This window comes from Acanthochromis polyacanthus, chromosome 13, assembly GCF_021347895.1.
Source record: "Acanthochromis polyacanthus isolate Apoly-LR-REF ecotype Palm Island chromosome 13, KAUST_Apoly_ChrSc, whole genome shotgun sequence".
Classification (NCBI taxonomy): domain Eukaryota; kingdom Metazoa; phylum Chordata; class Actinopteri; family Pomacentridae; genus Acanthochromis; species Acanthochromis polyacanthus.
In genome coordinates this window covers 26,049,570-26,072,361 of record NC_067125.1, presented here as the reverse complement: position 1 = coordinate 26,072,361, position 22,792 = coordinate 26,049,570, and the positions used below count along the sequence as shown (strand labels likewise).

General features: G+C 39.9%; 4 protein-coding genes across 5 annotated transcripts in view; 2 read left to right on the top strand and 2 right to left on the bottom strand.

The window, feature by feature from the left end:
• Positions 1-2,771: 2,771 nt before the first annotated feature.
• On the bottom strand, positions 2,772-7,011 carry LOC110957927 (claudin-3-like). 2 transcript variants are annotated; one of them, XM_051958115.1, is made up of 2 exons: positions 6,400-7,011; positions 2,772-4,144 (listed from the first exon to the last, which is right to left on the bottom strand). In XM_051958115.1, exons 1-2 carry the CDS (start codon positions 6,888-6,890, stop codon positions 3,487-3,489), a joined length of 1,149 nt encoding a protein of 382 aa, XP_051814075.1. In that variant the 5' UTR covers positions 6,891-7,011; the 3' UTR covers positions 2,772-3,486. The 2 variants fall into 2 exon arrangements, with proteins under 2 accessions (XP_051814075.1, XP_022059860.1); XM_022204168.2 differs by lacking the exon at positions 2,772-4,144 and having other exon boundaries at positions 5,629-6,971.
• A 2,664-nt stretch (positions 7,012-9,675) lies between these two features.
• Positions 9,676-10,817, bottom strand: LOC110957964 (claudin-4). Its single transcript, XM_022204220.2, has one exon. It carries the CDS (start codon positions 10,677-10,679, stop codon positions 10,017-10,019), a length of 663 nt encoding a protein of 220 aa, XP_022059912.1. The 5' UTR covers positions 10,680-10,817; the 3' UTR covers positions 9,676-10,016.
• A 5,578-nt stretch (positions 10,818-16,395) lies between these two features.
• LOC110957920 (uncharacterized) overlaps positions 16,396-22,792 on the top strand; it is a 28,261-nt gene continuing 21,864 nt past the window's right edge. The window contains exon 1 of the mRNA XM_051958264.1: positions 16,396-16,547. The gene's annotated coding sequence lies outside the window, so the exon portion shown is untranslated. The remainder of the gene's footprint in view (positions 16,548-22,792) is intronic.
• LOC110957926 (uncharacterized) lies at positions 17,639-22,422 on the top strand. The gene is made up of 2 exons (XM_022204167.2): positions 17,639-18,357; positions 20,247-22,422. Exons 1-2 carry the CDS (start codon positions 17,740-17,742, stop codon positions 20,955-20,957), a joined length of 1,329 nt encoding a protein of 442 aa, XP_022059859.2. The 5' UTR covers positions 17,639-17,739; the 3' UTR covers positions 20,958-22,422.

Here is a 22,792-nt window from a genome sequence, read left to right as displayed (position 1 = left end):
CTTTTTCACTGAAGGTGACCAAACTTTTCTTACAGATAAGCAAAACAAATTCTGATTGTTTTTGCACTAGTTTTCAACATACTTTCCTGTAATGTCACTGTACTTGGTCCATCAATGTTCAAGCTTCACTATGCTTTCGTGGAAGAAAGTGACATTTTGAGCTCATGGGCTCATGGGGCAACAGTTCAAGGCCTCATTTGGCTGCTTCTGTCACCTGTACTGTGTGGAAGAACGCATTGTCCTGGAGCAACAGCATACCAGGTCAAAACTTTACTCTCTCTTTTTTTTTTTCTTTGATTGCTTCAAACAATCAAGCTTTTGTGGACAGTGATATCAGGCTTTATAGTATACAGTTAGAACCCAAAAGTGTGAGTTACGCTCCTCGTTTCTGGTTAAAGCCAAAACATTTCTAAAGCCCTCATATGCAATTCCAGTGGGTTCTTTCTCCTTTTTAATTCATCCAGTGCCTGAGACCAGCGGTGACCGGTTTATCCCTTGTCATATCAGTGCTTTTTTCTAGTGGAGAGCACTTTGACTCAATGGCTGTAGTTTTAACCAGCATTGTAGGCAGTCTATGCTATCTCTGTGACCAGCACAATTTGCACATCAATGACATGCTCTATTGTACATTGTTCCCCTCTCTATCTAGCTTGTCTATAACATGTGTGAGCTACTGGATGCCTTTTATTTCCCCCAAGGCGTTGAATAAAGTATCTATCCATCGTATGGGGCAATGGTCAAATAAGTGTGTATGTAGGTTTTTTTCTCTTCTGGCCAGCAGGTGACCTGAGGCTGCTCTCTGATTGGTTGCTTTGATTTTCAAATTGCTTTGCCCTTTGAGTTGGAAGGGCTCCATATGGAGGTTTGTGACTCAAAAATCAATTGCTGTCAGTATTAAACTTTTTCAGGAAGGTCTATGTTCCTCAGTAAAATTATAGCTAAGACATACTATTTTCTTCAGACAAACAGAATCTTATTTTGATTCAGTAACCCTGACTCTTTCTTATTGTGGAATGAATTCTTCTCCAGTTTGTTGTGGTTTAGATTGGATTTGAATTTCTTACCGCTGCAGGTAAGAACCTCAGTGAGTTTGAGTTCCCACTGAGTGGACACAGTGAGCCTGTTACTTTCAGGTGTGGAGGGGGTTGTTTTCCCTTTCTGACTTCAGGTGCCAGCCAACCTTTCTGCCCTTCACATTCCCCAGTATCGGTCATGTGACCAGAGTTTGGCCAGAGTCAGCGGAGCTTGACGAGAAACACTCACAGAATGCCCTCTTTTCTTTTTCCCAGTCATCAGGTTTAGGTATTTCATGACATACTGTTTCCTCATAGACTCAGTTACCTTTGCTTTAGTTGGTCACAGTTTACTTTGGAGTTGCATGTAGATTTCCAATTCTTGCTCTCACTCACACTAAAATATTTCAAATAAAAACCAAGTGTTTAATTTGTTTCCATCTGAATAGAGAAACCCCGGGTATTTCTGAATGGCTGTACAGCAGTGTAAGAATCAATGATTAGCTTCACAATGAGCAAACATGCCTTACGGTCTTAGAAAAGTCACTGGAGCAGCACACAGGGAATGCTTCTCCTTGATATGCTCTGCCATCATTATGCTGAGCCACAGCTCTGTAGAAAGAGCTTAGTTTATTTGCTTCATATTCTTCTGTTGTTAGAATTATACACTTGTCTTTACGTATATTATAGTATTAGACAGTTTACCTCTTTAGCTGACTCAAAAATTTAATAACTTTGCTAAGTTTACAAGCTTCTAATAACATCCTCCTGGAATATTTGGTGGCAGAAAATCTTTTCTGTATTCAGGCATGCACAATAAATGATGGGAGGAGAGAGGATTTTTTTCCCCCCTAGAAAGTCACATTTAGTAATAAAAAAACCCTCAAATGTCTAATTCTGAAACAGACATCAGAATTTAAATGAGATGTAATGTACTGTAATCATCACCAGATGTCAAGCAGTTCCTCATCCTTCGTTGGAGGCGACATTGATATGGCAGTAAGAGACAACAGTTGGAAAGTAACTTGATATATCACTGAGGGACCTCTCCCATATTTACTGTGAGATGTTCATACATGTTTCAAGTCTCTGCCATCATCAGGTTTTTCTCTTAAGTGTTTTTGAAACCAGACTTAATGGCATGGCTCATGTCTGTCATGGAAATTCTGACTGATGATCCTTTTAAATTGATTTGAATCTACATAACTAGCGTCTCATCTTATGTCATCATTAAATAAAGATCACAGAGATAACATGTAGAACCAGATGGCGGAAGATTAACAGGAAGTCACATACATTCAGGAAACTGCCAGTAGACCTCAAGCTTGAAAAAACATTGGCAGATAATGATCTGTGCTTTTGCAATTTTACCACATCATCTTGCTCAATGGTAGAAATGCACAAGCTCAGCCACATACACAATTATATCTGAAGTCTAATGCTTAAGAAAAGGAAGTAGAAATCATGTAAGGTGTCTGAAATGACTCCACTCCTCTATGCTCACACTTCTCACCTCTGCCTGCTAGCTGATCCTGTGGCTAATTGTTTAGAGCGCATGTGGTTAAGTTGCCAGTTGGCGGTAACACAGCACTCGGGATTAAATGTCAAGGCTGCTCTAGGGAAGGATAGAACATTGTGTCATTTTTGGTTTACTGACTCATGCAGGAGTCGATATGCTGTTAAAAACTTGCGTAGAGTTGGATCCTACAATCTTAGGCCTAAATACTTTATCAAAATGAATAAATAAAAGACGTGGAGTATCTTAAAAAACAATCATGTTTATTTAAAAAAACAACATAAGTGAAATACATATGCTTCAGTTGTATGCAGTACACTAAGATAACGTCAGTTGAAGATAAACCAAATTACTATTACGCTGCCTCAGTGCACACCATGAAGCATTTAAAGTCTTAGGTTACCCCTAATTTTTTAAAACTCCACCCAAATAAAATTACCATCCTTATGCATTAAAAGCTGCAATTAAAATACTTCATCTGTCTTGACTACTAAAGGTAATTAATGACAATTGTTACAGTATTTACAACACAAAGTCTTGTTAATAACGCATCGAATGCCTCCGTTTTGTACACAATAATGCATTGTTATAAAGGTGACACTGGTGTTTTTTAAACAAAATATTTAGCCGTAAACATGAAGAAGCTAGAACTGTGTAAAAAGTATGTGATTTGACAATGATAACATTTAGCATGTTGACTTAAAAAAACACAAAGCACTAACATACAATAAAATGCAAAAAAAAAAGAAATGCAACACAAGTCCTTTGATGCCTTTTGAGTCTCTGAAAAACAAGGAACTAATTCAGAGACATTTTAAAATTAAAGACAAAGCCAGCCACATCCTGTATTGAGCAATTTCCTCATTTCTTTTAGCTCTTTTTCTCAACACCCTTCTGTTGTCTTGTAGTGGAGAACCAGTTTGAGATTCAGTAAAGTCTTTTGCTCTTTGGCCCCATTCATACATAGTCCTTCCTTTCTAGCCCTGGGCCACCTGCAGACCGTGGGGCAGAATAAGCCATTCGTGAAGCGTTGTATCTGGTTTCGCGTGGCGGACAGGAGCAGCAGAGCAGTCCACCACCAAGAACCAGGAGGGCAGCCGCTGCCCAGCCGATATACAGAGCAGCCCCGAGCTCTCTCCGCTGAGCGTCTGTAAGTAAGGGGTTGTAGAAGTCCCTGATTATGGTGTTAGCAGACCAGGAGACTGGAATGAGCTGCATTACACCAGACACGATGAAGAAGACTCCAGAGACGATCATCACCTTTGCCTTGGATGCCTCATCGTCGATGCAGTTGGTGCACTTGGCCCCAGCGATGGCAATGAGCACGGCTAGGATGGCTAACAGGATGGAGATGACGGTGAGAGCACGGGCTGCTTGGAGGTCTTGGGAGAGGGCGAGCATGGAGTCATAGACCTTACACTGCATCTGTCCTGTGCTCTGGACCACGCAAGTCATCCATAGGCCTTCCCAGATGATCTGAGCTGTCACAATGTTGCTGCCAATGAAGGCCGTCACCCTCCACATAGGGAGAGCACATGCCACAATGGCAATAATCCATCCCAAAATGCACAGGGAAATGCCTATCAACTCCAGACCTATAGACATTCTGAAAAGTCTCCTTCTTCGCCTGATGTATGGCACGCCTGAACGGAGATCACAGAAAAAAAAACCTGGAGAGGGCAGGAGTCAAGCAGAGACCCAACTAGTTATTCAGTTAATTTCAGGTTTTGCATCTGTGAGTGTGTGATGCTCTGTTACCTCAACTTCACCAGTATCCTTTTATACGGCAGATCAGGTGGAGGGGAGGAGTCCTTCACGAAAGTGACATCATCAAAAGGGGAGGAAGGACCTGGACACTCTCAAGACTCTCTGCTATCGGCTTACATGGCCAGCTTCACAATGGGCCTGGCCACAAAGAGGCCTTTTACAGCTGAAAGGGCATGCAAGCATGTTTTTATAACCAAAGAACCAACTCTAAGGTAGATTAAGGATTACTGTATAATGAGATATTGCTGTTTTTATGTCATGTATAGATGTTATGCAAGAGAAAGTTTGTATTTGTTGCTGGACAAACGCTTTCCTTTTTTGTGCTCGTGAAGCATGTTTTAAAACCCTTTATAGCCAGTGTAAACAATATTAGTGGCTTATCGGAGAAATATACAACATTTTTGTTTCAGTGCGAAGTAGCTTGTAGATAACATCCACAGCTTCATTTATAAGGCTAATAAACGTAGAATGCCTGACCTAAGTTGCTCAGTAACAGCCTCTGAACCTAATCATTACTTTCATCTCGAAAGTTCCACTTCCTCTGCATGTAACAAATCTTGCTTTCAGCCTGTCACTGTCTAGTTTTTAAAAGGCTTCATAGGGTTGAGGATGATGAAAATTTCTTCAGCTTTACAAGAGGGACAGACTCCTTCACTTAAAGCCTAATGATTACTTGAAGTTTGAGTTATGAGGCTTTCACCTGACAATAGTGTTATGTTTGATGGGTCTTAATGACTGTCTGCAGAGCGTCCTTGAATTTCTTCAGGTCTTGGACTGTCTCCCGAGGAATGCCCCCAACCCCCAGCATTCTGTAACCTGGTGCTGACAACCCCCACCCCTGAATGAAATGAAATGGGCCCATTGTTACTATGGGGAAGCTGACAAGGTAGCGGTTCTTGTTATCATAGAGCCAACAGACATATGGGAGACTGTCAGGTGAATAGGTGCTGTGACTGAGGCTCCAAGTTGCCAGACTAATGACTGGGTATGCAGAGTGAATGAAACCTTTTTTTGTTGCTCCTGTTGACATTAAAGTGAAACAACATACTGGGTCTATTTTTGAATGTGTTGATCTAGTTAGTTTACTGCCATTTTTAAAGGAAAAGTCAAAAGATATGAATAATTGACCATTTACTGTGCATAAAGGTCATAACCGCGTGTTTGCTCATAACAAAGTGAAAAAAAATATCTGCTGATGTTATCTGTAGGTGTACTTTTCTCCCATTCTGAAATACCAAATGTTTCGGCTTCTCCCCCTCAAATAACAATCACAAACTATCTGAAACCATTTCTTGTCCAAAGTTAAAATGATCACAAAAACTTTTGGAAAAAAAAGACGTTTAATAAAGAATTAGCATGTACAACACCAAAATATTCCAGATCAACTGATTTTTAAAATGAATACATGACGCAAATCTGCATTTTGCAGCTGCACAATGACACACTTTTCAGTCAAAAATGAAGTTTCTTTACAAAAACACGCACACAAACAGTCAATTTACTACCAAAGTACAAATACGGATTCATCTAATCAAATCACAAATTATACAATTATTTTCATAACGTATAAAAGTTAGGGCATACCTGTAACACACTCTAACATATAGTTGTTTTCCTCAGTGCCTCCGACAGTGACAAAGTTACACACAATAAAACACAATTTCAGTTCTCACCCTTATGCACTAGAAGCTGCAATGAATACAGTTCATTTGTTTGACTGTTACAGATGATGAATAACAGTAACAAAGATGCACACAATAAATTACCAAAGCAAAAAAAAATTTAGTGTAGGCTTTGGCCAAGAGGTCATATATCGAAAGAGTCAACAAAAAAAAAAGCAGGTGGGTGTAAGTTACAAGAAATGACTCTCCTCTCCAGTTCTATTTAAGCAGTTTTCTTGGTTGTGATAAAGATATGGGAAAAGAGCAGGTGTTGCTTCAGACATAGTCCCTCCTATCATAGCCACTAGGTGCGACAGACCTGGTTGGGGAGTACATCATCTTTGATGGAGGCCCATACCTTTTCTCAGGTTGCTTAGGACAAGTTGAGCAGAGGATGCCCCCTCCGATGAGAAGGAAAGAAGCTGCAGCCCAGCCCAGGTACAGAGCTGCACCTATCTCCCTTTTCTGTGCCTCGGGTGTGAGTGGACTGTAGAACTCCATAATAATAGTGTGGGCAGACCACGACACAGGAATCAGCTGAGTCAGAGAAGCAAAGATAAAGGCCACCCCAGCGGCTATCATCACCCGAGCCTTAGCTCCCTCGTCGTCCACACAGTTGGTGCATTTTGCCCCCATGATGGCCACCAAGAGTCCCATGATTCCCAACACAATAGAGATGACAGTGAGGGCGCGGGCGGCCTGAAGGTCAGCGCTTAGAGCCAACATGGAGTCGTGGATTTTACACTGCATCTGACCTGTGCTCTGGACCACACAGTTCATCCAGATGCCCTCCCAGGTCGTCTGAGCAGTGACAATGTTCACCCCAATGAAAGCAGACACTCTCCACATGGGCAAGGCACATGATACAATGGCTGAGATCCATCCCAGCAGAGCCAGAGTCACTCCAAGTAGCTCTAATCCCAGTGAAGGCATGTCCAAACTGTGTGGGAGTCAAAGTGAGCAGATGTCGTTCCTTTCTCAGTAGTCAGAAGTGGATTCAGTGAGTGTGCTCTGCAGGCCTAGTTGCTTATATAAGCAGCAGGAGACTTCTTTCAAACAGAAGGTGGAGTCACTTGGTTGTTGGCCAGGGAAGCGTTCAAACTGTCTTCTCTCCCACCTCGTTTGAACAACCAAAAACCCAGCCTTGGCATGGAAACGGTCACAGCTTAATCATTTAACTTCCAAGGCCCCGGTAGCTCTCCCACCTGCTTGGGTAAGAAGGGAGTAAACATAGGGCTGGTATCTTTCAGGTCTCAAATAGTTAAAGGATAACAGCCATGGTAAAGAGTGGTGGATGAATGACTAAAAATGGAAGACACAAAATCAACTGCTGCAGGATTGTCGTCACAGTTGTCTGGACTGATGAGACAGATGTGTAAAATTCAGAATCAGATCTTGACAGAATATTGAATTATTTTGCGATTTGCAGCTGAAAATCACATTCTTCATTTTAAATTTAACTTACTTGTATGGACAGAACTGACAGAAGCTGAGCAACAGGAAATGAGGGGAGTGATGGAAATGTTGAATAGGAGTCGAAATAGTTCTTTGGAAACCACTGGGAGTGCTCTGATTATGTGAAGGGCGTATTTGTATCTGTCAAGTGATAGTCTCTGTATCCTTCCAGGGAAATTGATAATCCAGTCCCATTTACTGTAACCACCAGAGTTAAATAGCTGTGATATATATTTTTTAGTTTCAAGAGAAATTCCAGGTCTTTAAGCGCTATCAACAAACTTGCCATACAGAGGAAATACTGACGTAATATTTTAGCACACTATCCCTAAACAGAGATAACGCACATCAGTTTTTTTTCTCTCCCCCAAAATCATCAGAGCAACCCTTAAATGTATTTAATTTAGAAACCATTGCTAAAAACAATGATTCCCAGTATGCTCAGCTGACTAATCTATCTTACTGGTCCCCCTGGGAAATTAAGCAGTGAGAGCAGATGCGGGAACTGCAATGCAAGCAACACAAAACTCCTGTAAACATGCATTGAGGGAGGCATACGTGACTCTTGTGAAAATCACTACTGAAATGCAGTTTACTCATTTTTCTGGTTAGAATTCCAATGAAACATCATGCAAGAAGAGAGAATGGGCCACTGTGTTGAAAGCTGATACAATTGTCTGTGTGGACATGGGTGGGGGGTGGTCTTATCAGTGTTATTATTCTAAAGGCTCTTGCATCAGAGGCTCCAACTTCACTTTAGCTGTTGCATGTGCTGCTGAAAAAACTCTGACCTCCAGTATTTTACCAGGTCTTGTCATCTAACTTTAAGCAGAATCAGAATAATTTTTATTGCCAAGTAAGTTTTCACATACAGGGAATTTAATGTGGCTCTTTGGGGCACAACATATAGTAAAAAAATATTTTAAAAAATGACAAAACACATTTTCCAAGTCAGTAAGTGTTACAAATTAGAAGCAAGTGTTAGGAAACATACAGAACAGTGAGAAATACTGCACTGAATCTGCACTGTGTCTTTTTAAACTGCTAAATTAGTTTCCAAAAACAGAGAGAGACTGATAAGAGAGGGACTGCAACATTATGATGCAACTGTAGTGAAAAGCATGACTTGGTAACACTGAATGAATTTGATGCTGGTGCAAAAACGTGTATATTTCTGATGGTTTGTTGAAGGAAGCCCTACAAGCTGTTTTGATTAACACTCTTTGTTATGAGGTGATGTGGTCAGACTAACACATACATTACATACGCAGTAGATGTTTGTGGTTACTCTCACATTTGCAAGTCCTGCAATGGTAGGAGAGGCTTTGTAGGGATAAGTTTAGATTCACTTCTGACTGGACTCTCTGCTTTTCCCCACTAGCACATGACTGCACTGCAGGACAAGCAACACAATCTCAATTCAAACATTGTCTGTGGTCACTCAGAGGGAGTTTCCAGTACATTTAGAAACCTGTTCATTAGATAATCAGCTTCAAAATTAAGGATGCAAGATGTGTTTTCAACCTGCATTTTTGTTCCCGGTGCATTTTTAGTTTTGCTTGTTAACTAGGAGTGCTGATTGTGTTCATCACCGTACATATTCTACAAAAAGAAGCTCCTGTGGTTTTTTTGTTGATTGTTAGATGTGCAAAATATTATATTATTCGAGTTGCTGATGAATTCCAGCACCTGTAAATTTGGCATGATGAGTAGCACAGGCTTCTAAATATGGTCTCAACTTTACCATTTTTTGTTTGCCACGTGACTTTTTGATTTCTGTGACCAATTTTCTATAACAAATCAGTTTTCTCTAATACCTCGTTCTGTTTTTATATTCATATTTCAAAATGGTTATATTGCTCTGCATTTAGATCCAGTTTTACTCCAGTGAATTCCACACGAGGAGGAAGGTAAATTGTTGCAAACCAGCTGATCAATAGGGTCTTTGTTGCTCAGTTGGGACTCAGTTACAGTACAGGTCACATCCCCTTTGCAGATGGAGACTTTTATCTCTGACTCAGTTTCACTTTGCAAATGGAGGACAGGCTACAATGGAAGGGAAGCATAAGGTGCTCTTCAGAAACAAGCCAGCCATTGTTTTCTGTACTCCATTTACATTGAAATAAAATACGGCATGCACCAGCACTGCTCTTATTGGTCAGACGCTACTAGACTCTACAGCTGGCATGTGTCCCCAGCTCTGCATACCAAAGAATTTGCATGAAAACAGCAGAGTTAACAACTGAAGAATACTTAGAATAAGTCTTGAAACAGTCTTGTTCCTTTATTTATTGTCTTGTAAAACTTGCCTCAACCAGAAATCACTTCCACTGACATAGTGTGAATTTCTGAAGATTAGACGCAATTTCCCTTCTGTCTTTAACAAGAAATGAAAAAAATCTATTGGTAAAATGTGTTCATTTGGAAGAAGTAACAAAAGACGAATGTCAACAAAGACAATTGGGTCATGACAAAATAACACAACATGAAACATTCATCACTCGTACTTAATGCTCAAGTTCAGCATCATCAGAATCCATCTACTGACCACAAATTTATTATTGCTGCTCATCACATCTTCATTTGTTCCCACATGTCACATGTTCATACATAGTCTCTTCTGGTGTATCCATTGACAGACATAGTTTTGACAGCTGAGTAGTCCACTCGGGAAGGCGCAGAGCCACCACCTGCTGCAGCTGGTCTGGGAGGGCAGGAGCAGCAGAGCAGGGCTCCCCCTAGAATGAGCAGACATGAGGCAGCCCAACCAAAGTACAGAGCATTGCCAAACTCCCTCTTCGCTGTCTCCTCCAGCATTGGGTCGTAGAAGCCCATGACGATGGCATGGGCCATCCAGGACACAGCCACCAGCAGCAGCAGTCCAGCCACCATGAAAGTTACTCCTGCAGACACCACAAGACGTGGTTTACTGCTCACATCCCGGCTGCAGTTAGTGCACTTAGCACCAGCCACTGACAGACCAATGCCCACAATGCACAGCACCATGGAGACGATGACCAAGGCACGAGCTGCCTGCAGATCTACTGGCAATCCCAGCATAGAGTCATGCACCTTGCAGTGCATCTGGCCTGTACTCTGCACCGAACAGTTCATCCACAAACCTTCCCAGATCACCTGGGAGATGACAATGTTCTGACCGATGTAGGCAGCCACCCTCCACATGGGCAGGCCACAGGCCACCATCACCCCCAGCCAGCCAGCAACGGCCAGGATGATCCCAAGGATCTCCAAGCCTGCAGAGTACATAATTGGAGCTGGGGATGAAGAAGGAGCTGAACAAATCTCTCTTGCAAGGCTCTGTGGGATAGAAGGTCCTCTGTGTTCGCAGGCTCAACCCTCCTGAGATGAAGGCGATATCGGATCTCTGTGACTCAAAGGCCAGTGTAAGACTTTTAGTGAGAGAGAAAAAGAGAGGGAGAAACAGATTCTACCTTCTTTATAGAGCTTAGACGACTGAAGGTGGAGTCAGCTTAAGGTGGCATCATGTTTACCTTCAAACTACACTTCAGTGTAGGGATACATGCAAGTTCTGTATAAAACTGCATCCAACCAGAATTGGTGTCTCATGACAAAATCAATGTCCTTGTTGGAAAAAGCTTGTTCCTGAACTTGCAGAGTCTTAGATGACAGTACAGTGTTAAGTAATTGTGGAATCTATAGGACAATGTTGTCTTATATCCATAACACATTTACACAGATGAAATGCTTTATTTATCATCATTTCTGTGCTCAGTTCTGATTATACTATTATGCTGAAGCACCAGCATTCCTTTAAAGTCTTTTTTTGGATAAGAGAAATACTGTGTATCTGTGACATGTGGCAACCTTGAAGAAAAATGCTGACTCATCCACTGGATGAGATCTCCCTGCAAGAAAAAAAGAGCAACAATGACAGGCCTTGTGTGTTGTTGGTCAGTCACATAATCCCTTATGAGAGAAAAAAAAACCTTTGAAATCAGTAACGGGTCTTATAACTATACTTGTCTTACCTTTTTTGTTACATTTGTTTAATTGAGAGAAATCATTTTATGTATTCAAAGAAAAATACAAACTATTATTCTGATAGCCCATTCCATTCATAGAAAATACTGCTTTGAATCTCCATTGGACACACGATGGCAGACGGTAAACCCTAAATGCATACCTGGGACTTAATGGTAGGTCACATGTAACTAATCCTCTCAGTAAATACCCCCTTTGTATCTGATGATTTTTGGGAACCACAAAGCACAGACCACATTTTTTCAGAGCAAGTCAGTTGAAGAAAAAATTTCAGTGACAGTGGTTTTGCATGTCAAGGAAAATTTTGATTATTTTTATGTCTAAAATAGAAAAAAAGACAAAGTATGGTGCAATAAGGCCAACATATATGCAGCATTGTCATTTTTCTTGCATTCACAACTTATTTAATCGCAGCTGTTCTGTCTTTATCTGAGTGAGCATCTCCCATTTTTTTTATAATGAAACTTAAATAAATCAAAGATTACATAAATAAGTGGGAATATCTTCTAAAAAAAATGCCTAAAATATCTATTTATCTGATGGATCAGGTTGGCTAACTAGCGAGCTTCGTGTCATTAAAGTCTTTCCTCTATAACAGAGGTTACCTTAGGTCAGTGGTCACAATGATCCTCTCTGTTATCTTGTGGTTCATCTTTCCCAACACAGACACACATGTACACACACACTCATAGCTTCCCATCCTCTCAAACAACCACAGACACACACCTGACCGGAACTTTAGCATCCATTTTACTGGAAAACCAAATCACTGCATTGTTGTAATATTGTACATCTTATTATTGAACCTTATGTTTGTCATTTTCAGAACTGTCTGCAGTACATCACATGTCATGCTCACATATGTTCACCATATGCACTATGTAATATCCAAATTATAGATCCCTAAGTCGTGTTAAAAGCAAAGAGCTAAAGAGAATGAAATGCTGGAATTCCTTTTGAGAAAATACTGTTGTATGATTTAATCATAAAAATATGCTGAGAAGGTTAAACCATCTGCTTATAGGAGGAGATCAGAAACATGATCAGAACTCCAGGAAAGACACAATTGTTTAAAGGAAGTGTGACTGCTGATGAGCATGATACTGTTGGTGCGTGTTTCTACAGGCAGGGGGAGCCACCACTACACTGTGGCCCTGTGTTGATTATGTTTGTCTGGGCTTGCAGAAAACGCCCTGCATCAGGACTTTGGTTGTAGCTGGCTCTTTTGGGTGGATTGCTTTGTGCTTCTGGTACACACATATACAAAAATGTTTCATTGCTCTCTGTTACATACAAAAAAATTCAAGTTAGCTGATGATTGAACATCTTTTAAATCTCTTCTTCAAACACGCATACACTACCAGTCAAAAGTTTGGACGCACCTCATCATTCAATGCTTTTTATTTATTTGTATTATTTTCTACACTGTAGATTAATACTGAAGATTAACACTGTTTTGTTTACAACATAATTCCATGTGTATTCTTTTACAGTTTTGATGTTCTCAGTATTAATCTACAATGTATAAAATACTTAAACAACACTAACAGAGAAGGTGTTTCCAAACTTTTGACTGGTAGTGTATGTAAAAGCCTAACCTGATTAATTAACCATTTTTGCTTCTTTTGTTGTCATTTCATTATATAAACAATTAAATCACAGCAGGTTTGCTCTAGTTATTTTATAACGTGTTGTTTTTAACTTCTATAGATATGTGAAGCAATTTGCGGCATGGGATTGTAAAGTATTTAATAAATAAAGATTGTTTTTAATAGCAATTATGGTTAAAGAAAGTGTTACACATGGCAGCCCTCTGAATTCTTTCCAAATTGTATTTATCCTTCACCTATTTCTGAAGAACCCAACCCACAAACTGCTAACATACCAAGACTTTGATATATTGTATTGTTACTTGTAGCGAGCAGCAGTCCTGTGCTCACTATTAGGGAGTCACCACCTCTAAGAAATAAACATGCTGTGTCTTGCAACCTCTAACAGCTAGTGTTTGAAACACATTGCAACTCTGTTAGTTACCAAATAAAGTCAGATACAGCTTGAATTATGTCCACTGAAGTGACTGAAACCAGTTGGACTATCCAGAGGTGTCTTCTTGCAGTGAACTGACTGGAGATTTCTTTTCACATTAACCTGACTGGTGTTGGACAATATGTCATATGCAAAAACAACAACAGACTGATCCTCCAGTAACTGACATTACATGATAAACAATCAGCACAACGCACACTTGAGGCTGTAACTAGCAGAAAATTCGGAGTTTAGCTGGCAGTAGTGAGAGTAAACTTCTCCCTTTTGTTGCCATACATGCCTCATCATCACGCAACATGCAATACAAACATAGCACCTGCAAAACAAGTGATGTGCATTCACTCTGTAGCAGTATATAGATAAACACTGCTTTTTGCTAGAGGTCAAGTAATACCACAGTATTACTCAACTGGATAGAAAGAAACTGATTCAGCTTTTATACCCGTTTTACCAGTTTTCTTCACGTCTTTGTGGCTCCAAGACGTGATTTTTAAACTATACAATTAGCATTTAGGATTCTGCTCTAGGCCTTTATCCAGCCAGTATTGTTTAAAGTGGCTGACTCAAATTGCATGTTAAATTGACATTCATGCAAAGCTGTATTTGAACTATACAAATAGGTGCAGTGTCAATCCACTGACGTTTGTAATGCATTTAAGTGTCACATTCTTTTATCTTGATCATAAACAATCCTAATCATTTGCCTTCCTAGTTAAACAGTAGGTCTTCACAGAGCTCCCTCTTAAATAACAGGCTAGATTGTGATGTTTTTATCCACATCAGACGTTGTGATTATCTAAGGAGTTCACCAGATTTACAGCAGGTGCAGCTACATGACGAGACCGTTTCCTAGGAATATACATGCAGCCACTTGCAGAGCACTTGCTAAACATTCACCTGTTGCAGGAGCGGGAGCCAGTCTAACCAGTTTTTTTAAGATGTACTGCAGGTTGTTGTTTCTTCACACAAAGTCTTCCTTAATCCCAACTACTATCAGAACATTACTTGCCACCAATTCTGTTTACATTTAATTCAAACATTTCTTTAGTTTTTTTGTTGTTTGCTGCTATTTTTGCTTTAATCACCAGTGTGTATTGTTAAGAAAAATATAATACAAGTCCTTAAAGTCAGTATACGTCAGTTGGAAGCCTAGCAAAAGGTAACAAAAAACAATACGTATTAGGAAGTTAAACATTTGACTAGAAAACAAGGAAGCATGAGTTGTTCCTCTGTTTTGTTAAAGGAAAAAAAAAACCCTAAAGCCTCCCTTTAATGGTGCACAGAAACTAAACTAAAAGTTCCCCAGGTGAAAACACAAACCCATGTGCACTCGTTCACTTGCAGCTTCATTTGTGCCTTATAGCCCCTTATTACAGTTACACAGCTTAACACGCATCCATAAAATAAAATTTAAAAAAGAGAAGACGGTGAGTGACAGGAATTTGGTCACTGTGTTCTGTGAATACAAATGAATAAAACCTGACACTTTTGTTTTACACATTTTAAACTTTTGAAGCTGTATTTTCCAGATCTAAAAGAACTTTAAGACTCTACAGCAGACAGCTAAAAGCTTAAGGAACCTGTTGGTGTCATGTGATGGTGTGTCATGTCCGAACATGCATGAGTCACGGAAGAGCGCACAAAGATATTTACCGCGCTTAAATTATCCACTGAAACTGTGACTGTACCGGGACAATGGCCTCAGGGCTCACAGTGATGACATCACACAGACACACGCATACTTCTCACTCTGATACATGAAACTATTGTTTTTTTACTTACTTCCTGAAAAACCCCAAACAATGTAATTATAGATAGTTCTCTTAACATCACAAAATATTTGTATCTACAGAGCTGAAAGTTCATCTCTTTATATTTTACTGTAAAAAAAAATAGTAGTTAATAAATCAAATGTTACACAGCAAGATTTCTGTGCTTACTGTAATCTGAATGATAAGCTGCCATTTGAACCAGGATTAGTATTTCTGTTAAAATGACAATAATTCACATATTTTAAAAAACACAGACGAGTAATGTTCTCCCATTTTCTGCCAAAACTGAAACTTCAGAAACAAATTTATTGATTTTGTTGATGCACATTCAATCTTGAGAAACATAATAAAATGTGAAAAGAGTAAACAGCCAATTTAAGACACCTGAGTCCTTTTCACGGCCCAGCCAGTTTAACTGAAGGGTTGGACACCTGAGTGAAAGCCAACGCCAACCGTTACCATGAAATTTGGGCTTGCCTCAGACTACCTGCTGACACATGTCGCTTCAACTCCCTCTGGCATTTTCTCATGACTCCTGTAGTTAAGACTCTTACCCGCTGCTGCAAAATTTGTGCTGCTCCGTTTTGCAAAGCTGCCTCAGTGAGGAAACTTGAGCTTTTCATTATGCCACAGTTAATTATGCTGGAATGTGCGCAGCATCTGCTGAACAATCTGAAACGTCGAAAGCAAATTTTATACTTTAAAAAACGCAAACTGTTTTACATAGTTTGCTCAAAGTCTGATGTAGGTAACTTGTTGCATGTGTATATCTACCTTATTGATCATATGAGTTTTACAAAAATGTGGCACAGGTGATTGGAGCCCCTTGGTGTCTTATAAGGACCTGCACATCAGGACTGATCTCGGCCTGAAACCATCTCTCTTCAAAGTCTTAATTGTGGAAATTCCTCCCTGTGTGCGGAACCCAATATCCACAGCCAGGATCAAGTACCTTTAATGATCCTACCGTGGATAAAATAGAGGTATTATAGTCCTAACGGCAGTCCTGGCTCTTACACACTGCCTCCATTCATTTCTGAAACAATCCGATTCCCTCTCTGCCTGCCTTTGCCCCCTCTCACTATCCCTTCTTTTTTGCAACAGTCTGTCAACCAGAATCACTTGGCATGCTTACCATTTCCCCAACATCTCCCTCCTGATGTATTCTTGCTGCTGTGGAAATTTATCGATAATTCAAGTGGGATCTGGAACGCAGAGTGCACATTCTCTCCCAAGACAACCCGAAGGAGAATCGTGCAAACCTTCATCCTGCGAGGACTTACCTCACTGCAAGGTCAGGTTTGATTTCTTTATTTCCACTTGCTGTAAATCTTCTCCATTCGTGCAGCTCAAAGGACTCCTTTCGGACTGAAAAAATTAGGCTAATCATGTAACGATCATTTAAAACTTTTGTTGAGGTTCTTGATTTTGTTCAGTTATAAAATATGTTCATGAGCACGTCCTTGTCAGTGCTATTCTGTTGCACAGCTGTGCGAGAAGGCCTGTTAATCAGCATGATGCAATATGTATTGGGTTGTACATTTGTTGGTACAAGCAAAAATGATTTGACCAGAATGATTTCAGTATTTATCCATAAATTTGCATTCTGTAGTTTAGAGCTTATCTGAAAAATGTATGTATCAATGACTCTGATTTTCTGTACATTAATGAAATTCCGTCTTGGCAAACATGCTTTTTGTGCTCTACATTTTTCTTTAACTAAAATTCTCGCAGCTAAAAACAAACCATGGGCCAGAGGTTAACAGGCAATATAATGAAAAAAATCCTGATGCAGCACTTTTAAAGTCTGAATGTTCATTGTATTTTTGGTATAACTTTGCTTGAGTGACTGTGTTGTATTAACAGGGGATGGAAAGTACACATTCTCTACTTTTTAACCAGAGCCTCTCGAGTACAAAGCAAAAAAGTACAATCTGTACATCTAAGAAACATTTAGAGTTGTACCTGAATTAACTTAAAAGTGCAAACAACCATCTTTTAAAAAAGCTATTTCTACAAGTGGCATTTTGAACATGTGTGGATTTAATCTAATATCACCAGTGCAGTTTCAGTCATTGTTACTACATCGCACAATAAAACTCAAACATGACCAAAAAAAAAAGCCCTCTATTGGCCAATACCATTATTTTAAGGGTGTGGCTGATGGTGCTTTTTGGTCCGCTGCATCAAACTTAATACAAGTGAGTCATACTGTGGCTCTTCGACCTGCAATGATTACCTGAATGAGACAAAACTGACATGATGACACATGTCTGAGAGTGGGGGTGGGGGTGAGAGCAGTGAACACGTCATGGATCTATGTGACACTCTATGCGTGTCAAACCCCTCCTAGGTTAAGTGTATAAAAGGCCTGCTCCAACCTTTCCCAAACATTTACATTTGGGGATCGCTCTACCAAGACTTCCTAAAGAGACAAATTTTGGACTTTTTTTTTTGGACAACTGCAAGAAACTTTCTGAGGAAACATGGTGTCAGCTGGCTTTCAGATGTTGGGCATTGCCCTCTGCATTATCGGCTGGATTGGGACCATCGTTGTCTGTGCCCTTCCCCAGTGGAAAGTGACAGCCTTCATCGGCCAGAACATAGTGACTGCGCAAACTACATGGGAAGGCATCTGGATGAACTGTGTGGTCCAGAGCACAGGCCAGATGCAGTGCAAGGTTTATGACTCCATGCTGGGCCTTTCCCGAGACCTCCAGGCTGCCCGCGCCCTCATCATCATCTCTATCCTGATTGGTATCGTTGGCATCCTCCTGGCCATCGCAGGGGGCAAGTGCACCAACTGCGTGGAAGACGACAGCTCCAAAGCCAAAATCAGCGTGGCAGCTGGTGTGATCTTCATCATTGCTGGTGTCATGTGCCTCATCCCCGTCTGCTGGACTGCAAACACCGTCATCAGGGACTTCTACAACCCAACCCTTGTGGGGTCTCAGAAGAGGGAGCTGGGAGCTGCACTCTTCATCGGCTGGGGAGCCTCAGCCCTCCTCATCCTGGGTGGTGGACTCCTCTGTGCCAACTGCCCTCCCAAGGATAACTACTCTGCCAAGTATTCAGCTCCCCGTTCATCTGCACCCAAGGACTACGTTTGAGGAAAGCAAAGCCAAATGAGGAGGACGAGAGACTTTAAAAAAAAGACGATGCAAAGGTTTTGCAGTCGATAAAACCGATTCATATTGCTACATTAAGTGTCTTTTCAATTTTACCACGGCTTTATTGTGCTTTGAGTTTAGTTTGATGTGTTCCTGTTGAGTTATAGCACTTCTTGATTTCTGGAATCAGTGCCAAAAATAGATGTGCACCACACCCAAGAAACTGTTACCCGTTGATGAGTTACAAAATGCCTGATTGAGTAAAAAGGAGAACATTTATATTTGAAATGCTTTTATCATGTTACTTTGAACTATGTTTTATTCATTTTCCTTTAATTTCATACATTTGTGTCATTTCACGTCATTTCATTTTATAATGTGTGTTATTCATGACTGTCTAAAAAACTGTACATAAAGCTTTTTTAATCAACACTAAAGCATCATGTTTGTCTGGGTTTGTCTCCATGGATTTTACTGCATGAATCAGTTTATTCTTAAGTCGAAAACGAATTCTTCAGAAAGAGGACACAAGGTGGCGCTATAATGCAGAATATGTATCCCATAGGTTTTAGAATACACTACCAGTCAAAAGTTTGGGCACACCTTGTCATTCACTGTTTTTTATTTGATCATTTTATATACTGTAGATTAATACAGAAGACATCAAAGCTATAAAAGAAAACATATGGAATTATGTTGTAAACAAAAAGCGTTAATCTTAAGTATTATTCCACAATGTAGAAAATAATACAAATAAATAAAAATCATTGAATGAGAGTCCAAACAAGTCCAAACTTTTGACTAGTAGTGTATGTATAACGAAAAAGGCAAATGTTTTTTAAAAGTAATACAAAATTCAACTTGATTAATTTAATAAATTCTCAAAATACGCCTACTTTACTTACCACTCTTGGAAAATGTCTTAAATAAAATGCTGTTAAAGTGTAAGTAGACTAAAGAAGTGCCAAAAGGGTTAACTGAAACCAGAAACTACTTTATATAGTAAAATCTTCATTAAATTTCATTTAAACAGAAAAAAACACCACTGCAAAATCACTGCACATTGTAACAAATGTGCAACCTTTCTCCAGTATAATGAGATGTATATAATTGTTTTTGAGGAAACTGGATTTTTCCAATGTGCTCAAACCAAGACGTTACATATTAATAGAAAAAAAGTTCCCATTTACTCTGGAACAGGTACTTCTACACATATGAGCTATGACTCTTTTGTGAGGTACTTGTTGTCTCAGTTTTTACCTGCCCAACACTGCCCCTTGCTGCAAGAAAAAACAGCACATCCTGCAGTTTCTCTCACACACTTGTTTATGTTTAAATACAGCTATATTATACAACAGTAATTTTATCCGATTTAATAGCCCTGAATTTGCGTCTTTAAATTTCATAATCAAACAGAAACTTTTCAGTTAAGTTAATGTGCATTTTTGGCTTTTATTCCTGTTGAGCCATGACACTTGAATCTATGTTACAGTAGTTTTATCCAGTTTTACTTTTTAGTAAGTTGGATACAAGTTAGAAAGCAGGTTAGTTACTCATGTGTCATATCGCTACAATTATGTGATTAAGCATTTATAGGTTTGCAAAGATGTGAATGTAGATGCAACCTTATTTAACAGTTTCTCTTTCATTCTGTGCTTGGAGCAAGCTTCTTTAAAATCATTCTCAGCTACATAATGAAAAGTTGATGCAAATAGTGTTTTTTTTTTTTTATGTCTGACCTTCAAGCTCTGGATTTCTGTCAGGTCGGCACTCCTAAAGGTCACTGGGTCTCTGTTTGTGTGTAAACTCCTTTAAGCCAATAGCAGCTGAGGACTGTGGTATCACATACCCTCATGTCTGCGTCCCATCTTCCCACACAACAGCCTATAAATACAAGCCGGCAGCCTTCCACCTGTTTTCTTTTACCATTTTTACTTGTGAGGACTAAAGCCAACAGGATGGTTTCTCAGGGGATTCAAATCACTGGCATATCGATGGCCGTGGTTGGCTGGTTCTTGGTGATCGTGGTGTGTGCCTTACCCATGTGGAAGGTCAGTGCTTTCATTGGAGCCAACATCATCACGGCTCAGAACATCTGGCAGGGCATGTGGATGAACTGTGTGGTGCAAAGTACGGGTCAGATGCAGTGCAAGGTGTACGACTCCGTGCTGGCCATGCCTCGGGACCTGCAGGCCGCTCGTGCCATGATCATCATCTCCATCCTGACTGGAATCTTTGGAGTGATTTTGTCCATTGCTGGTGGGAAATGCACAAACTGCATTGAGGATGAGCGATCCAAAGCAAAGGCTTGCATCCTGTCTGGGGTTTTGTTCATCATCTCGGGGCTGCTCTGTCTCATTCCCGTCTCCTGGTCTGCCAACAGCATCATCACCCAGTTCTACAACCCGTTGATGATCGAAGCCCAGAGGTTTGAGTTGGGAGCGGCGCTGTATATCGGCTGGGCAGCTTCTGCACTGCTGCTGATGGGAGGAGGACTACTGTGCTGGAACTGCCCTCCGAAACATGAACACCCCCACTACATACCCAAATTCACACCTGTGAAGTCAACCTCCACGTCAAGAGAATATGTGTAAGATGGTTTTTCCATCCCAACATGGACTCTCAAGGTCACAGGAAATTCACAAGTAGGAAGTGATAGATTGTTTTCATACTCAATTATCTAATAATGTAGATATATTTGCAGACAAGGTAAATGTGGCATTAAATCACAGCTCGCCACAAGCTGATTGATGAGGTTTGACTGTGGCCTGTGCATTTGTCAAAGTGACCTTTCCCACGGCAGACATTTTGTTGAGTCCAACAAGTGAAACTAACAGCAAGAACAATGGCTGCATTCCATTTAGTTGTCCCGGCAGAGTGCTTGGATTACGTAGGCTCTTTATTTTTATACTTAATCACAATGTATGCCATGAAAATAGTCTGCCAGCTTAAACACCCGAAGTGGAACTTCTTTTTTTTGTGTGTCATTTTAAACGTTAAAGAACCCCTTCAGGCACTGATTAAACCCATCAACACCATGAAAGGTTTTGAAGTACCCCGCAGTACCAAAGTGGAAATGCTCAGCTATGATGACCTCCTATTTTGCTTTCTTAACCTAAAAAGAAACATCATATAGACATGTTAACAGGGTAAAAATCTTGAGTTTCACTGGAGGGGGCATTCAATGAAATGAACTTTCAGAATGTTTAATTCATATTGGAATGTAGCCAGTTTGAGGAATATGATTTGCATCAGGATCATGAGCAATCAATGTACATATTCACACAGATTTTTCTAAGGATTTCACAAGAATGTAATCATTTTAATTATTTTTCAGATAGTAACAGATCAACAAATAAAGGTAGAAAAATATAGCTTCTTTATGTACAACTTCCACTTAAGCATGTCAAGAGGAGTTGAGATTTGAGATCCCAGGAGCGACCATTAATGCGGACTCTGGCAATAAACGAGCAGAAAAATAGGCATTACAGGTTGCAAATTTTATATCCTGATGATTATATGCCTAATTTTATTGATGATTGTTTGCCTCTTTTAAGTTGATTGTCACAACTATCAAACAATGATTTAAGGGGATTCTTTTGAAACAATTAAGTCTTAACTGCACAAGGAGATGTTGTACACAGGACATGACTAAAGGGCCTCACCTGGTCTGTCCTAGCTATCAGCATTCCCGCTTGCCCGACACGAGTTGTTTTCAGGCCTTTTCTAGCGGTCAGCATTTGCACATCCTTAACAAGAATTATGTCTTAACTTTGTCCTTGCTGTCAGCACTTGCACTTCTTTAAAATGACAGGAATTACATCCTTTTTTAACAAAAAGGGGGATGTTTAATTACTCATTTTTGTGTAACAGTGTACTGCATGGTATGTAATGTATATGGCATTTGGTAATGTATTTTTATCTGTACTGCCATTTCTGCAATTTCAAAATCACACATTTCAGTCCAGATATCTCTGAATTCCTTTCACTCTGCATTTTGTGTGTGCTTGTATAACTTCTACTGTTTGGTTACTGTGAATAAACTATATTCTTCCTGAATGATTGCTGTGTATTTCTGTGAAAATCATAGCATATTCATAATTCTTTTATGGAGATTAAAGAAGGCTTAGAGGTAATACAATTAATATTACAAAATTATGTGAGGAAGTGATTACACAACAATGCAATAAACATAATTATATCATCTCAAGATGGGGTAAGCATGCCTTTGCTTTATAGTTTTAACAGAAAATAGGATGCATGCATATTTACAATGAATAGAATTCTTTCTTCAGCCAGAATAAACATAACATAGTCTTGAAGGTCAGTGTGCCTTGCTTTTTGACCCATTTAAATGCTGGGAAGCATACAACATGTCCGTGATGGATAATTAACCATCTGTGCTTAAATAACCTTGAACTAGGCTGTA

Excerpts from the sequence above, each read along its gene's own strand:
- LOC110957964 (XM_022204220.2), bottom strand. The coding sequence starts at position 10,679 with ATGTACTCTGCAGGCTTGGAGATCCTTGGGATCATCCTGGCCGTTGCT.
- LOC110957926 (XM_022204167.2), top strand. The coding sequence starts at position 17,740 with ATGGTGTCAGCTGGCTTTCAGATGTTGGGCATTGCCCTCTGCATTATC. Across the intron at positions 18,358-20,246 it reads CATCTGCACCCAAGGACTAC|CCTATAAATACAAGCCGGCA; the intron begins GTTTGAGGAAAG and ends CCCACACAACAG.
- LOC110957927 (XM_051958115.1), bottom strand. The coding sequence starts at position 6,890 with ATGCCTTCACTGGGATTAGAGCTACTTGGAGTGACTCTGGCTCTGCTG. Across the intron at positions 4,145-6,399 it reads AGGGAGATAGGTGCAGCTCT|ACTTTTCAGAATGTCTATAG; the intron begins GTACCTGGGCTG and ends GCGAAGAAGGAG.